The sequence below is a fragment of the Betta splendens genome, chromosome 11 (assembly GCF_900634795.4).
Source record: "Betta splendens chromosome 11, fBetSpl5.4, whole genome shotgun sequence".
NCBI lineage: Eukaryota > Metazoa > Chordata > Actinopteri > Anabantiformes > Osphronemidae > Betta > Betta splendens.
Window position 1 is genome coordinate 7396625 of NC_040891.2, and position 15513 is coordinate 7412137.

At 45.4% G+C, this 15513-nt stretch overlaps 1 protein-coding gene across 1 annotated transcript; it reads right to left on the reverse strand.

Moving 5' to 3' along the window:
- Positions 1-4552: 4552 nt before the first annotated feature.
- evx1 (even-skipped homeobox 1) lies at positions 4553-9279 on the reverse strand. The gene is made up of 3 exons (XM_029167273.3): positions 7698-9279; positions 6650-6885; positions 4553-6191 (listed from the first exon to the last, which is right to left on the reverse strand). The coding sequence occupies exons 1-3, from the start codon at positions 8059-8061 to the stop codon at positions 5664-5666; spliced, it is 1128 nt and encodes a 375-aa protein (XP_029023106.1). The 5' UTR covers positions 8062-9279; the 3' UTR covers positions 4553-5663.
- Positions 9280-15513: the final 6234 nt, after the last annotated feature.

The window sequence follows — 15513 nt, forward strand, 5'->3', positions numbered from 1 at the left end:
ATACTGCGTTGCCTTGCCCTTTACCTGAGCCCAGCGCTTAACTCTAGGCCCAACCTGAGCCCGAGCCTGATTCCACCCTCAGCTCTTGAGCACAAGTGCAATGAAGTGAAAATGATACTCACTTCAAATGCTGTTTTCTGGCCATACAAGATCACATACAGTACAAATACACACCAGCGCCATCGACCAGTGGTCCCATTCAAGAAAGCAAGTCTTTTCCCAGTTTTCAAGTTTTTTTTTCAAGTTTCAGCATGTGGAGGTTAAAACCTCGACAAACCTGTGATGCCATATTTGCATTTGGGCCACACTGTCATCAGTCAGTAAATCACCCGTTAGACTCTATGGTTTCAATGTTTACATTATGTCTCACCACCACGATACGACTCGTGACTTCCCTCTGAACGGCGGCGGGGGGACGGGACCTTTTAACTCTGCGGGCCGGAGTGTTGGGAGAGGCAGGAGCAGAGAGAAGGGGAGGCCCAGACGCCTCGGTCCCTGAGGAGAGGACCGGGACGCTGGGTGTGACGGTCATGGGGTAGGGGCATAATGAGGATGCATCACTGCAGGAATGAGGTGCTCTATCACATGGACACACACCAACCGGCAGGCATGCACACAAGCACACACACACCTACTGTGCACCCATGTTACCCATAGACCCACACACTGGCATCAAAGTTTGGATCAGGACATTGCACATGATGTCAAATAGACCTCAATTGCAGCACATCTGCATTGTAAAAGTATAAATGCTGCGTGTTGAGTGATGCAGGCCCAGCGATGCTGTGGGAACAGGCTGCTTGTTTTTACCCCGCTCTGGAGTCAGATTCTCTGGGAAAGAAGGGACACAACTTTTCCTGTCGCCCTCAGCCACCACTGTTGCCGAGCGGCAACGCGGCCAACGCGCAGTAAAACAAAACGAGGTGTGGAGAGAATTGAACTAATCTGCAAAGTCATTGGCTGCAGAGAGGCTCGTAAAATAACAAGCCGTCGTAAAGCAAAGTGCTTATTAAATCATTTTAAAGAATATCACACAATACGGCGAGCTCTGTGAGGAGCTTATCAGAAAAAAAAGGGTGTCACGGGGAAAGCAGCCGAACCATCAAATGAAATTTAATAAGTTGCTCATCATCACAAAGCTGAGTAAGACTTTTGAGAGACCTGGGTGGCTTAGCCCCCATCAATAAACGGACACTTGGCCATTATGTGGCCATTACTTGGACTTTAAGTGACAACCGTGCACCAGAGAAGCAGAGGAGCACCGAATCCTCTATAAAGGCGGGTGAACTCCTGCAAAACGCGCTGCAGTGAACTGGTTTCCACTGCTATCATTTACAGGTGACAGCAGAGACGCTGGGAGCACTGGCACCAGTAAGAGGACACAGAGTTATGCAGTTCAGTTTGGACAAAGTATGTTTAACTAATCTAATATAATACAGCTACAGCGTGTGTTATCTGCCTGTCTTATTGAACAAATATTTACTGTACTATACCATCCTACACACCCAGCCAATAATTCCACAGAACAGGATGCTGAACACTTCAAATCTGCTTGCTACTGTACTCTGTGTTTTCTTATTCTTCAGCTTTAAGACCACGTGCAATCCATAACTACCATTATCAGTTCAGTAAACACTAAGACCCACCAATATCCCAGTACCTCTTCATGATTCTCTCCTGTGGCCACATCCACCCATTGGGGCTTCCCACCACTAGTCAGTCAAAGATGTTTTTTACATATCTACTAATGTTGATGTGGATTTGAAGAATTCAAAGGTTCAGAGACAAATTCAAAGACAAATGAAAACACTTAAATGTGACTATGGATTATGCGCAGACCAGTATTGACCTATATAAATATGAATGACGCATGGAGCTGCGTTACTGATAAGTAAACTGACTAAAGCATAGGATTGCAAGTTAACTAGAGCTTGTCTGCAAACACTTGCGTACACCTGAAGCGCTCCTGCTGAGTAGCTCCTGTTTGACACTTGATCAACGCACGAGCCGCGCGCACCTGCTTAAAAGCTCCCGGAGCAAACCACATTGAAAAGCAGGGGCGCAACGCAGAAACAACGTCGATCTACGTCACTATACTGGTTGAATTGTCCCACTGACCCACTAATATGAATCTGTAGCAACGCGGTACAAATGCAGTTTAGGCGAAAATGTAATTATGATAAAAGGTGCAGGCTGTGTTTTAGTCATCTCGACTTCCGGTTCCACCCAACCCTCCAGCGCCTCACCTGCTCACGTGATCTTTGAAGCCTAAACGCTTGGCGCCCAACTTGTTTATCTGTTTGGCCAAACATTTCTCATCAAATTTAGTGATGAGGTCATCGACAGCATCTGAGCGTGTAAGTACATGATACTTTCTACCTCTAAATTGTTATTATTACTATGTGAATGGATAAATAAAGTTCCGTCTGTGGTCGTTGAGATGGCTGAGGTTTGGGCCTAGCAAACAAATATAGTTTGGTTTGATTTACATGCACACGGTGGTTTGTGGTACATGAATAACGTATGTCAGTAATTATAACCAGTTGCGTAATGTCTGCTCTAAAAACTATTAAGTAGGAACCGGACTCTCTGGATTTTCATTATCAAATTAAAGGTTAAGATTTTATTTCAATCCCACCCTCCCTTCAGTCACTTCCGTTTCGTTACATACAACATGTCTCAACAAAATGCTGTGTTGATTTTGCGTTTCATTTAAGATTCATTTTAATAGATAACCACTTTATTTTGTATTTTTACTATAATTTGTCACAAAACCGCTTCAAACCAAATCCAAACTAAAACAGGGGATTCAACGGAATCGCTTTTATTTCGAATCCATCCTGCTCGTTTTGTCTGTCACTTAAGCGTGCAGCAGCCGGCCCATTTTCCTGCTGCATATAGCTGTCTCCGGTGCACCGTAAATAATGTTGATAAAGACGCCGACGAAAACGACTTTCACGCGTCCCCCGATTGATTTAACGATACCTCCTTTCTCGAAATGATATTGGAAGCCTGTTTAAACAGATGAAGGCTTAAATTGTCTTGCTTGTATGTACATTAATCTCCCATTCATCATCATTACGGCGTGATTGGTCCGTCCACGCCTCCGCCAGCCCCCTGCGTTACGACGAGGGCCTGTAAATTAGGGTGTAATCCAATCTTAACAGCGGCAGCAGCAGCCACGGTTCCATTTTTTTTTTTGAATTTGCAGTCAGTGGACAGCTGCACTGCACCGCCCCTATCAAAATGCTTTGTGCTAGTCGTGGGAGCTGGGGAGCACCGAGACAATTCTCCCTAATAGGATCTTATAAGGCTCCTGTAATTGCTGTTATGTGCGCAATCTATGAACCCATCATATATTGAAACGCAGTCATACACAAATCCAGCGATGAAATGGCAGGTTCATGCTGGATTAGGCCGCTGAGGATTGCGCCGTAGTTCATGCAGTAGAGGAGCACTCCGTGCGCCCGGCTGCGCGAATGGAGATGTAATTTGCCTCACTTTAATGTGTCATTCTGGCACAGTGTGACGCGGGTTTAGACGATGGTTGTATAGCGCTGCTGCCGTGGAACCAAACGAGAATCAAATCCAAGCTCTAGCCTAAATTACCCTCAGTGAAAACATTTTGTAGTGACTGTACTGTACCTTTTTTGAATATTCAGCTCTATTCGTCTTGATTTTTACTGTGCGACTTGATTATGCGCAAACCGGAGCCATTTTCCTGCGTGACCCGTGTCCCTATCAAGCGTAAAGAGACCGGCTGATAGTTTACATAAATCTGCCTTGTGGTTTTGCCCCGAGCCGGGCGGCTTAAACGGTGTATTATTCCAAACATATGCATTTTAATCAGCTCGGTCACACTTACAAGAATTCCAGTTAATAAGGCCATCAATCAAACACTTGTGCGGGAGGCGGGAGGCACCGGGAGGACCCGCTGGTGCGGGGAGCGTGAGTGAGGCACTGACTGATTAGGATGAACCTTTTACCTTTAGAAAACATCAGAGGAAGCTGCTTTCTGCTACAGGGATTCCGCTGTTTTCGTTATCTGTGAGCTTCCAAATTGCGTTTGTAGCCTAAAGATAATATCTTGTAATGTCTGGACGTATTTGGTGTATTATATTAGAAATTTAACGCTATATACTACTATAAACGTCTGACATCTCTATAAAGTGAAGCCATTTTAAAAAATGTAATTTGTCTGCGCCTCACCTCAAAACTTCTAATTTCAGCCGGCTATGCGGCCAATTAAGATCTCGCTGATTGGTCGCGGGCCTCTCCGCGTCATCGATCTTTTCGCATTACCAATATCTTCAGACAACTCACTCTGTCGTGTCTATTAAGTGTTCAAAGGAGAAATATGGGAGGCGTTAGCGGAGCCCGGGGACCACTTAACTGTCACAGTCAGTCTAGCGGTCCCACCAGGAGATATGGAGACGCGTTGTTGTGCCTTGACACCGACCGCTTGAGAGCAAAATGAGCGTTATGACTGCAGAGGGGGATGCTCGACCACGTCTTGAATGTTTGTGCGAAACGAAAAATAAATCAAGACTCGTTGGGGGATCTGGTTTTATTTTGTCGTATTTAAATTAAAATACATTTCGATTGAATTAACTCTCTCATATCAGACTATTTAAATAAATAATATTCAAGATCAGACAGAGGACAAACAAGTCATTGTTCTATTGATTCTTTAACAATGTTTATTGCAAATTAGACGTTGAGGACAACCCAGAAAAAATAAAATAAAATAAAAAAAATCAGTCGTTCGTTAGTCCGTTCCTTGACTGAATGCCACCACTGGTCCAAAGCGAGAAAATATTTTTTAAAAGACCCATAGACTTAATTTAATCACATTTTCATCAGATGTTATTCGTGAATATTATAAGTGAAGGATCGAAGAGAAGAGTTTGATGGCCTTAAAATGTCCAATGTGTTCTCCCTTTTTGATTGTCCTCTCTCTGTCTGTCTCCATCCTCTTCTGCCCCCCCCCCCCCGCCCCTCCTCAAACCGCGCAGACTGTCGTAATCCGTTCCCCTGGCGCCTTGTTACCTTTTGGCAGCAACGATCTCTTCCTGATATTATCATTAATTCAGCACCCAAAATTCACCGGCTCGTACATATACATCACGTATTAATTTCACTAGCATCTGCACATTTGGACTCGGATCGCCGTGGACGCTCTGGTGTGGGGAGCTGGTTATAATGAGGCGGCCGCAGTCTGTTAACAAATCCCCTTGTTAAAAAGAGAGATGGAAGGCATCATTCTCGCGCAACCAACAATACATGTAGGTCGATTTGGACGCGCAAAGAGACGACGAATAATGATAAAAACCTTAACGCCATCCATCACGCGGATTTAAACGTTTTTTTCTAGATTTCTCCTCAGACATGAAATTAATCTCCTAAAAATCAAATCGGGTTTTTGTCTTTGCCGTCATATTTCATCACTCTGTCTGTTGGAGGATTATTGTTATTTTTTTAGTAACGTGAGATCTGTTGTGCGTCATATCGCCGAAGATCTGACTAATTACCTTGCCTCAAGTGTAAGATGGCGTTCAATGTCACGCAGGCTACCTCTTCATGCTGTTTGAGTCCTGGTCATATAATGTGTTCGGTTAAAAGCGCATAACGGCTTGTATAGAACAATAGTGGTGGTTTTCGTTTTATCTGGTAAGAGGCACTTCTTCCCTCTGGTCCAGCGTTACAGACGAGGCTTTGCTGAGAACGGAAGGCGTGAAAGTGACGAAAGCGTCAGTCCTGCTGGTTGGGGAGCAAGCGAAGTCCGAGCCGGTGGGCCTGGTTGAGATGCCGTTAGACTGGCTGGAGTGACAGGCCAGACAGGAACAGGGGCTTCCTCCGGGACCCAGGCCGTGGGTCGCCCCTGGGTACAGGGAGGGGTGCCTGAAGGCGCAGAGGAGCTCCGGCCTCTGGTACGGATGGGACAGCATCCGGAAACTGTCGAGGGAGCGCAGCGGGTTGGAGAAAGGGGTGGCGGCCGGAGCCGAGCCCGCTCCCACGCCCAGGTGGGAGTAGTAAGGCAGCGGCAGGTGGGACGGGAAGGGGTAAGGCAGGTTCCCGGTGGCCGCGGCGTGGCTCATCATGTACGTGTAGAAGGCCGGGTCGGCGGGGTGAGGCCACGTCATGGCCAGCCGCTGGCGCTTGTCTTTCATCCTGCGGTTTTGAAACCACACCTGGTTGCAGAGACACATCGGGTCAAACATTAACCACGCGGCTCCATTCAGCTAGAGACACGCCACAGTAACCAAAGCAGACGTGACGCGCACGACTTCCGCTTTTACGCACGAGTATGGATGACGCCATAGTTTGCTTTAAGTGATCATTTTCACTTTTCACTTGTGTTATTTGCGCTCTTTCATGTCAGTTTTAGCAGCATTTGAATATATACATATACTTAAAGGCCTTCGTTGCTGCCAGTCTGCAGCTTTTAGGTACTGTGTATTTTATAGCTTGTTCTTGGTCTGTGGCTCACCTTTTTATTGTTTTTGCTGTACGTTCGTTATAAAATAAGCTTCTAGTTTTTGAATCACAAACCGCTTTTTGCGACTGCCTAGTTTTAAAGACACTCGTCAATACGAGCCAACCAAACGCGACCCTGCTGACACAGAGGCCTGACAACAGGTGAACTCACCTTGATGGTGGTCTCAGGGAGGTTTAAGGCCGCCGCCAGTTCACACCTCCGCGGCCTGGACACGTAGTTCTCCCGGTAAAATTCCTTCTCCAGCCGCGCAATCTGCTCCCGCGTGAACGCGGTCCGGTACCGACGAATCTGGTCCGCCGAATAGGACAGCGAGCCTGGACCCTGGCCGTTTTTACCCGTCTCAGGGCCGGTATCGCTCTGGTGATCCGGAGAATCCCCGCTTCGACCTGAACGAATATGCAGAACATTTTTAAGACTTTGAAACATCCTTCTAATCTTAAATAAAACAGCAACGCCACACAACTCGTATGTTTGTTTTAAATTGAATTAGTTAAAAATAAATATTTTATTATTTCACTGGTATTTTTGACATGACTGCCCTGGTGCTTCAGTTTTCGTGTTGTTGAAGTACCTGCAATATCTCTGTTTTATCACACGCTGATACCTTTTTATTCCAGTGGTTTAAAGCAGTTCATATCGCTCTTACCAAATTGTGTAAGTGTTAAGATTAGTCATTAGTCAACCTTTATATTATTACTAATCTAATCTGTTAGCATGGAACATAACAGCCACACTTTTTCATACATAAAGTTTTACAAAGGTCTCCCCACATCATCCCTATGGTCTGTCTTTTATATGTTGTCACTTAATCCCAATTTAGTTTCTCAAGCAGATTTTGTACGCATGCAAATTTGCTGTATAGGAGCAGCTCTGAGGGGGAAACGAGTGGTTAGATTGTGGGTGTCACACCAGCAGGTTTCCAGCCGCACTGGTCACTTGTCAGATTAGTTGTGCAGCACTGACTGCAGCTAAACCGTTTTAAGGCTTAAATTCAGATAAACATCCTCGTTTTTCATAATTTCTTTTTTTTTTTAATATATTTTAAATCATGGTAAATTTATTTTCTATTTGAGTACTTTTTAATTATTGGCAATTTTGACTGGCACAATTTAGTCCTAAATAAGTGACTTCAATAACAGCACCGTGCAGTCAGAAACGCCGTAGTGGCGTGGAGGACCCACGCGCAGCCAGTCCCTACCTTTAGCCGTGGGGTAGTCCATGCTTTCCGGCGTGCAGCTCACATCAATTTCCTCGTAGAAGTCCGACTCTGTGTCAGAGCTGCTGCCGTCTTTCTGGGGATGATCGCTCCGGTGTCTCGCCTCGGAAGACGACGTGCCAACCGGTCTCATGTCGGCGCACATACTCCTCCGTGCGCTCTCCTCCGCCAGCAGCTCTGCTCTGTCCCGGGCGTACGGCGCTGCTCCGGGGCTCAGGCAGCCCCTGTGGCTCTGCTTCCCCTGCGGTTCTCGCGCGGGGCTCCCGACCGCTTCCGACAAATTAGCCGCGCTCTTGACGAGCTGACCTCCTTCCGCCAGCATCACCATCTCCTCTCTGCTTTCCATCACAGCCGCGCGCTGGAAACCTCGGCTTCCCCTCGGTTTTTGACGGCTTGCACTCTCCTGCGATGATTTTCAGGTTGGAGGGGTGTGTGTGTGTGTGTGTGTCTAGTGGTGGCGGTGATGATGATGGTGGAGGTGGGTGGGGGGGGGTGAGTCCTAAGGAGAAGGAGAGGCTTCTGGATAAGAGGGGATGCAATCAGGTCTGACCCTGAGAGACGAACGCTCCAGAGTGCGAAGAGGGAGCTCTGGGAGGGATCACCATTTACCCTGTCTCTCTCTCTTTCTCCAGAGCTGTCATTCTTAATAGGCCACTCGTCATTATGGTCCCCCCTGATGACGACACGCATTGATTGGGAATATGGGTAAACAGAAGTTATGGCAGCATGGAGCTGTTGGGGTGTTAGAGGCACAAGCCACAATAAAATAAGAAACGAATCACCGATCTCTTATAAGGAGCGTGTTGTCATATTCCGTCTTTCTCTAAAAAACATTGAACAAAAAATATTTATATTTTCGCTTCAGATGAGATTGAATACACACTTGTGATATGACATTTTTGTACTCAATGTCGGGTTTAGTAGAAATCAACTGGACCGCACCACACCAGAACGTGTGTGTGTGTGTGTGTGTGTGTGTGTGTGTGTGTGTGTGTGTGTGTGTGTGTGTGTGTGTGTGTGTGTGTGTGTGTGTGTGTGTGTGTGTGTGTGTGTGTGTGTGTGTGTGTGTGTGTGTGTGTGTGTGTGTGTGTGTGTGTGTGTGTGTCATAGAGTTTTAATGAAAGATGCAGCCCACTCGTGCGTGTTTTGTAATCCCGTCAGCTTCATCCTCAATTTGTGTTCACTTCTTTCAGGCCAAGTTGCTGAATTACATGTTTGTTATCTGTCAGCAACAAATACAATGTTAAATATGTCATGCACAACCTGCAGAAATTCTGAAATTTAAGAACAACGTTTCCTTCAGTGACGATTCTTGGGTCAGCAGCTGATGACGTTGTCCGCTCCTTTTCTGCATATATCGCACAGCTCAGTTGCGGTTTTAATGGCATCTCTGCGAACCAGACCGCACCTGGAGCCTCTTAAAGAAATGATGCGCTTTTAAAGATGCCCTGATTTGAGATGCAGATCCGCGGTGGCTGTAGAGAGGTGGAGTCACGCGGTCTTAGACAGAGGAGATGGAGGCAGCGGCTGAGTGCCCGCAGTCTCCGCTGTCCTTGTGCGCCCTCGCCTGTCCGAAAGAAGGAAAAGGCCCCCGAGCTGTGGCCGCCCCCTCCCCCCCCAACCAACCAGCCATCTGAGGAGTGAGGGAAATTCCTTTGGCTTTCTCCTCCGACTCTTTCATCTGGGCTGCTAAGGGAAAAAAACTAAAGCACCCCTCTCTCTTGCCCCCCCCCCCTCCTCTCCCACGATCTTACCCTTTCTGACGGTGTGAAAAATCTTTAGCGTTGCACCTTTGGCTGAAACCCACGTGAACAGCGACAACACGAAGCGATGACATTGCACTTTTACCATGTTAATAGATATGTATATTTGCGCATTTCCTAATTCGTGCGCATAAATGTCCAGGTTTACTTTTAAAGCTTGCGCACTGCTAGCGGAAAACGCAGGCTGGTAGCTGGAGCAACTTCACTCCAACTACAACAAACATTCTTGCTATTCCACCAACGCTACACTGACATTAACCAACGTGAGCATGTTGTAGTTTCGTTTAAACGGCCTATTCTGTATCAAGTCAAATCATTTACATAAGCTTATAGCGAGATGTGTTGCGTGTATGCAGCTCCTGTTCACATCATGGATGCACCGATTCAAGTTCCTCTTGTTTTGCCTGACGAACTTGGTTTACTTTTCCTTTCAAAATCGTAAGGTTGTGTTTAAACCGTGGGTGCCCTGTTAGGCGCACTTAGATGGCAAAGGTCTCCTCGTTGTGCTCCTACCAGTAGTTATGCAATGGGTCGTGGACGGGACAGACGGGATCTTGTGATGATACTGAGATAACACTAGGAGTTTTGCGCAACAGACGAGTGACCTTGCGGGTTTACAGTAGTGTCACTTATATTGTATGTGTGTTTTAGATAGTGAAGGGCAGCAGATGGGTTTGCTGATTTGTGGAAACTTCTTTTCCTTGTTTACACAGACATTCAACAATGCTATACACGGCATTCATCCTTGGAGCATGACTTATGCAAAACCTCGCGCGATCCCGATGACAGCGGGGCAGAGGGCCGGACTGCGCTCATGTTCTCCGGTGTCTAGATTTGCAGGGGAGATCAAAGAGGGGGAGCGCCCCCCTCGGCAGACGCTGTAGAATGCGCCCCTCAGTTTTACTAGCCAACCCAACTTGAACTTGACCATGGAGCCTGCGCAGTACGCACGCGAGCCAGTCCTTTTGCAGCGCCAATCCGCCAAAAGCGCCAAAATGCTCTCTGCGCGTGATGGGAGAGCGCATGAATTGGTTTGGCGCATGTTCCGCGCACCGCTGGCTGGGCTGCATTGTGTTCAGCGCGAGGAGTCAGAACCTGGAGCAAAACACAATCGCGTCTCCCTTTCATTATCGTGGCCCCTCCCGCCTCCGTTGCTTCAACTTGGCCTTGAAACGGGATGACGCAGCCACTCGAGTGCTCACTCGCTGACCTTGGAGCGAGACACGTCCTGATGACTGTACAGCTGGAGGTGGCTGCGCTGCAAGAACCCTTTTTATCGCTCTTCCCTGCTCCATCCTGCGCACCCCGTGCTTTTACACCAAGGGCTTAGCAAGCCTCTGAGATCAAGCCCGTATTACCCCATTAAAGGGCTGCAACATCGTGGGGTATGGGCTTACCACCAATTCAGCAGTAGCAGGGCAACACATCAGGTGTAAAGCCCTGATGTTTCACGAGAACGTGTAATACTTTAACGCAGCTCTGTGCGTCTTGGGGAAAGGTGATATTTACAAGTCGGTCTGGTTGCAAATGGGTTTTTATTTTTAGAGCATTCCTGTCTTTAGTTACGTTGCAGGTACCCCCTCCCCCTACTTCATTTTGTTCTTGTAGTCTGTCTGACAGGTCTGTCATGACGCACATTTTGACGCTTGTTTTTAGATGAGGAAACCTCTGATTTCATGTGTTGAGTTAAAAGGGAGTTCGGCTGCTCCTGTTCATCAACCAGCTGATTTCCGCCGCTGTAGGAGTGAACGCCGGCGGTGGCAGGAGCTCGGTGTTAGCGAGAAGCCTCTTTGAGGATTTTTATTTGGAACGACGTGTTATTCGTTGCGCCTCGGTTGAAAATGGAAGGAGAAATTACTCGTGTGGAACTAAATACCTAATTTGTTTTGACGTTGGATTGCCGTTTGATTTTACGTTGATTCTGTTTCCATAGAGGAAAATTTACTGCAAGGCATTAATATTGGCCAATTTCTTGTCGTTACATAATGTAATAAATAAATGGATCGAAATGCAAAATTGTTTTTATGAAAAATAATATGTAGTAGATACACCACAAATTATTTAGATGGGATGGATTGTTAACGCATATATTGCAATATCACAGCTGCTCTGAAACATGCGAAAGCTTTTTATATTTAACAATTACTTTTTGTTTATCTTAAATTGATGAACAACTTTTAATCTTTGTACTATTATCGTTTAGTTGTAAGGAGTCCTGCGACTAAATTGAGTGGGCCTTTTTTACACACGCAAGTGGCATCTTTTATTCTTGGATAATGAAACGCAAGACAGAAAAACTGATGCTTACAGGTGGACGTCTTTATGCATTAAACAGTGGGTTTGAAGTCGTGTTCAGATCTAATGTATCATTTGGTTTTATGGTGCGGGCTGACAATTGTTCTTCCGGTGAGGCCTTGTAAGTAAAAGTCTACAACAAGTCAACATAACGTTAACAATAATAATAATAATAATAATGATGATGTGCTGAGGCCCGGGCATTTTTTTTTTCAGTGCAACTTTCTATTTGCAGACAGACAGACAAGTAAACCCGTAACACGTTTCTGTGTTCCTATTTTCATCTATCTCAAAGCAGCAGATGTGGAATTGAGCACCGGCGGAACCTTCAATGAAGCAAAGTGTAGACCTTTATATAGACTACGATCCCCTAAATGATTTCACATGCCCCTTACAGGCTGACGCTGTAACAGGCCGTAAACGCAACATCTAGGACTGAAGCAGGCCGACGTTTGCAGCGAACGTGTACGTCAAAGCGACCGTCAGGACGAACCTGGGGACTGAAACTTCATGGATCTGGAGGTGGCGCCCTGTGCTAGTGCCCGCGTAAGAATGAGGTTCTGGGTCTGTCTTCAGTCATCTTTATACAATCCTTCATAATCACACCGCAGGCGAGCCTCCAGAAAATATGGAGAAGTCAAGTGTGCGACCGCCCTGTGGTTCACTGCTGTGGCCACCGAAACATATGACGCCGTTATGCTCTGACAACTTTTTCGACAGCCTCCTGCTTTAAGCACGTGGCATCAACGAGACTGCGATTCCACATGTAGCTCTTCACACTAGCAGCTTATTTTATTAACAGAAATTTATGACTGGGGGACAACTTTATGTAGACGTTTCCCTACTTGACTTTTGAAAAAATCATAATGATTATTAATAAACGGCCTCTTTCTTCCTCTGTCTGCATGCGCTAAAGGTCGAGTTTGATAAATGTTAGAACAAAGCCTCCGGGCCTTGCTACCAACTGTCAGACGGGTGTTTGTGACCTGTGGACGTGCTCGTCATCAGCTCTTAGTCCGATCACCAGTCGTGTGCTTCCTACTCACACTATTATAGAGTTTTCTTTAAGTAATACAGTCAACAAGTGTTTTCCACCAGGATTTGGGTTTAAGCGGAAGTGTGCGTCTGCTTTGCGGGCGCGCGCGCGCGTGTGTGTTGTCCTTGTTGTCTCACGTCTGGACTGACCACATGTGCGCGCCCGGGGCCGCCACGGCTCGGACGCGGCACTGTTGTGACTGCACTGACGCCCATAAACCTAAATAACAACGACATAAGGTGGATAAAACGTGAACGATGCGTTTATGTAAGCGTCTACAGCACATAGAGCCCAAAATAGCAGGTATGTTGATTATAATGGGGAAGCGTGACATTTAACATACCGGCTGTATCATAAGGAACGGAAAATAATTAAAGCATTTGTGTTTCATCCGACGTTTGATTTGTCTTCACTGGAAGAAATGCCACAGGGCAGCGCGCAACAGGCCGGGCCTTGTGCACTAGTTTACTACGCGTTGTTATTACTACTTAAGCACTATGTGATTAACTGAAGACGCATCGAGTTACTGTTTGGAATGAATCACGTCTTGTTGGATTTTATCAGGCAGCAGCGTAAAACCAATCTTAATATTGTGTATTAGAGATGGAAGAGTGAAAACCGGAGAAATGGCGAACTGGTCGCCTTTTAAATGTTTGAGATGTGTGAGCGAGTGCATTCATTGTAGCTCAAACAAAGAGGGACTGAAAAACTGGATGACGAAAAATAGGTTTTACTTTTGAATCAATTAAATTATTTTAAATCACATCAAGACGTGTTTAATTGAGGTCACTTAAATTCTTTGATATAATCGTGAACTACGATTTAAACTAAACATTGTAAGCAAACATGCAAAGGCTCAACTCATTATGTTAATCAAAATATTTTAAATACTCAAAGTCTCCATTTGTTTTATTTTTAATAAAATCAACAGAAAGGATGCACATTTGTTCATTTGTTTACATGTAAAACGATAGTTTTTCTCTCTAAATTTTAAAGAAAATTAATCCATCATTTTCCATTTCAGGCCAACAGCACAAGCAACAAATATTTCAGGATATCTCCAAATAAAACTCAATTGGCTGAATTAATATTCACTATTAATTTAAGGACTTAAAATTGAGCATCTTTTTGTCAAATTTGATTTTGTACTTTTAAGATGATGTGTTGTGGTATTTATTTACTCTGCTTTGTGATGGCTGTACAAGATGAAGCCAAAACAAGTGAAGGGACAATGGTTTAATTCTACGTCATTGGGACAAACCAAACTCCTGGATCAGTGTTTTAGGCGCTTGAGTGGTAATTTTATGTCTGGTTGAATTTTAACAATCCAGCAACAGATAACACAGCGGCTCAAATCCACTCAGTTCCAATCATTCCAAAGCCCAAGCTCGATTTTGAAACTCTGGTGACAAATCCACTGGAAGCTGCACTAGGTCCATTTCCCTCAGCGCTGAATAGAAAAGTCACTGGTCGTAAACACAAAGCAGCAGACCAGACACACAAACCACACGTCCATCTCCGTCCCCCTCCTTTTTTTAGAGACCAACATCATTTTCACACGTATCTGCCACAAAACACCTCGAGAAGATTTGCAACTTTAAACGGAATGTTCTCATTTCCAACGCTGGGAAAGTACAAGAGCACGCGCAACCCAAGTGCAGCGGGTACAGACTAGTTCGGGACTAAACGGTGGAGAAAACAAAATGATAGTAAAAGTTAATGTCCTCCAATCGCTCGCATTGGGGCAGGAATTCTCACCCCTCTTCCGCTCTTTTCAAGCGCTCAGACGGCTCCTTTAAAGCCTGAATAGCCCAACAGGCTGCATGGCTAGACAGCAACTTTCAACTTGACCTTGGCCTCCAGCCGCGTCTACCTCCTATGTGAAAACACACGCGCACGGCCGAGAGCAGAGCCGCGTTCAGCCTTTTGCATATTGTCAACACGTCGGAAGTTACAGCAATATTCACCCAAAACATGACGTTGGGCCTCATATTCTTTATTTTTACATGGAGCTTAGCAGCCTAAAGCCTCGTAGCGCCTCTATATAATATCTATATGTATTTACATGCATGGGATATAATAATTATCACATGGGTACTCATTTAATTTCTACTCTTGACTATTTCTACATTGCAAACGCTGTTGGTGCAAATTACTCGGTGTAATGTCAGACTAGACCCATCCTCGACAGGCAACAGCCGTATCGTCCATTCACGGCACATCACGGGCAAAGTAAGTAATAGTTAAGCGTGTATGAAAATCAAGAGTGTTAATCTCCGTTGGTGAATGGTTGTGTAATGATTCTCAGTTTGTACTGCGTCGCAGACAAAGAAATGATCAGTGTGCGTGCGTGCGTCAAGGCCATACGTGTTAGTCATATGTACATAATGAATCATAACTGTCTTTTTAGACATTTCTCTTTCCTTTCTTTCCCTTTTAAACCTTATCGGCTGTAGGAGGCTGTTTTTATACTATAATAATTTGTCAATTTCTGTCATCTAAATGTAATCTAATATAAATACAACATTACCTACAGTCTCGAGGATCCTACTCTTTTCTAATAAACACAATAATCTTCACAATTCCAGCAGTCTCGGTGACATCTAAATCCCCTGATAGCTACGGTCACCTTATTTCTCCGCATTTTTCTCCATTTAATTATCTGTACTGGGTGATGTTTACCGTCCTCTTTGCATAGCCGGGT

Bases quoted from the DNA above. Each gene is read 5' to 3' on its own strand.
- evx1 (XM_029167273.3), bottom strand. From the start codon at position 8,061: ATGGAAAGCAGAGAGGAGATGGTGATGCTGGCGGAAGGAGGTCAGCTC. The intron at 6,886-7,697 runs GTAGGGACTGGC...ATATTCGTTCAG, and splicing joins GGACTACCCCACGGCTAAAG to GTCGAAGCGGGGATTCTCCG. The intron at 6,192-6,649 runs GTGAGTTCACCT...CTCTGCAACCAG, and splicing joins TCCCTGAGACCACCATCAAG to GTGTGGTTTCAAAACCGCAG.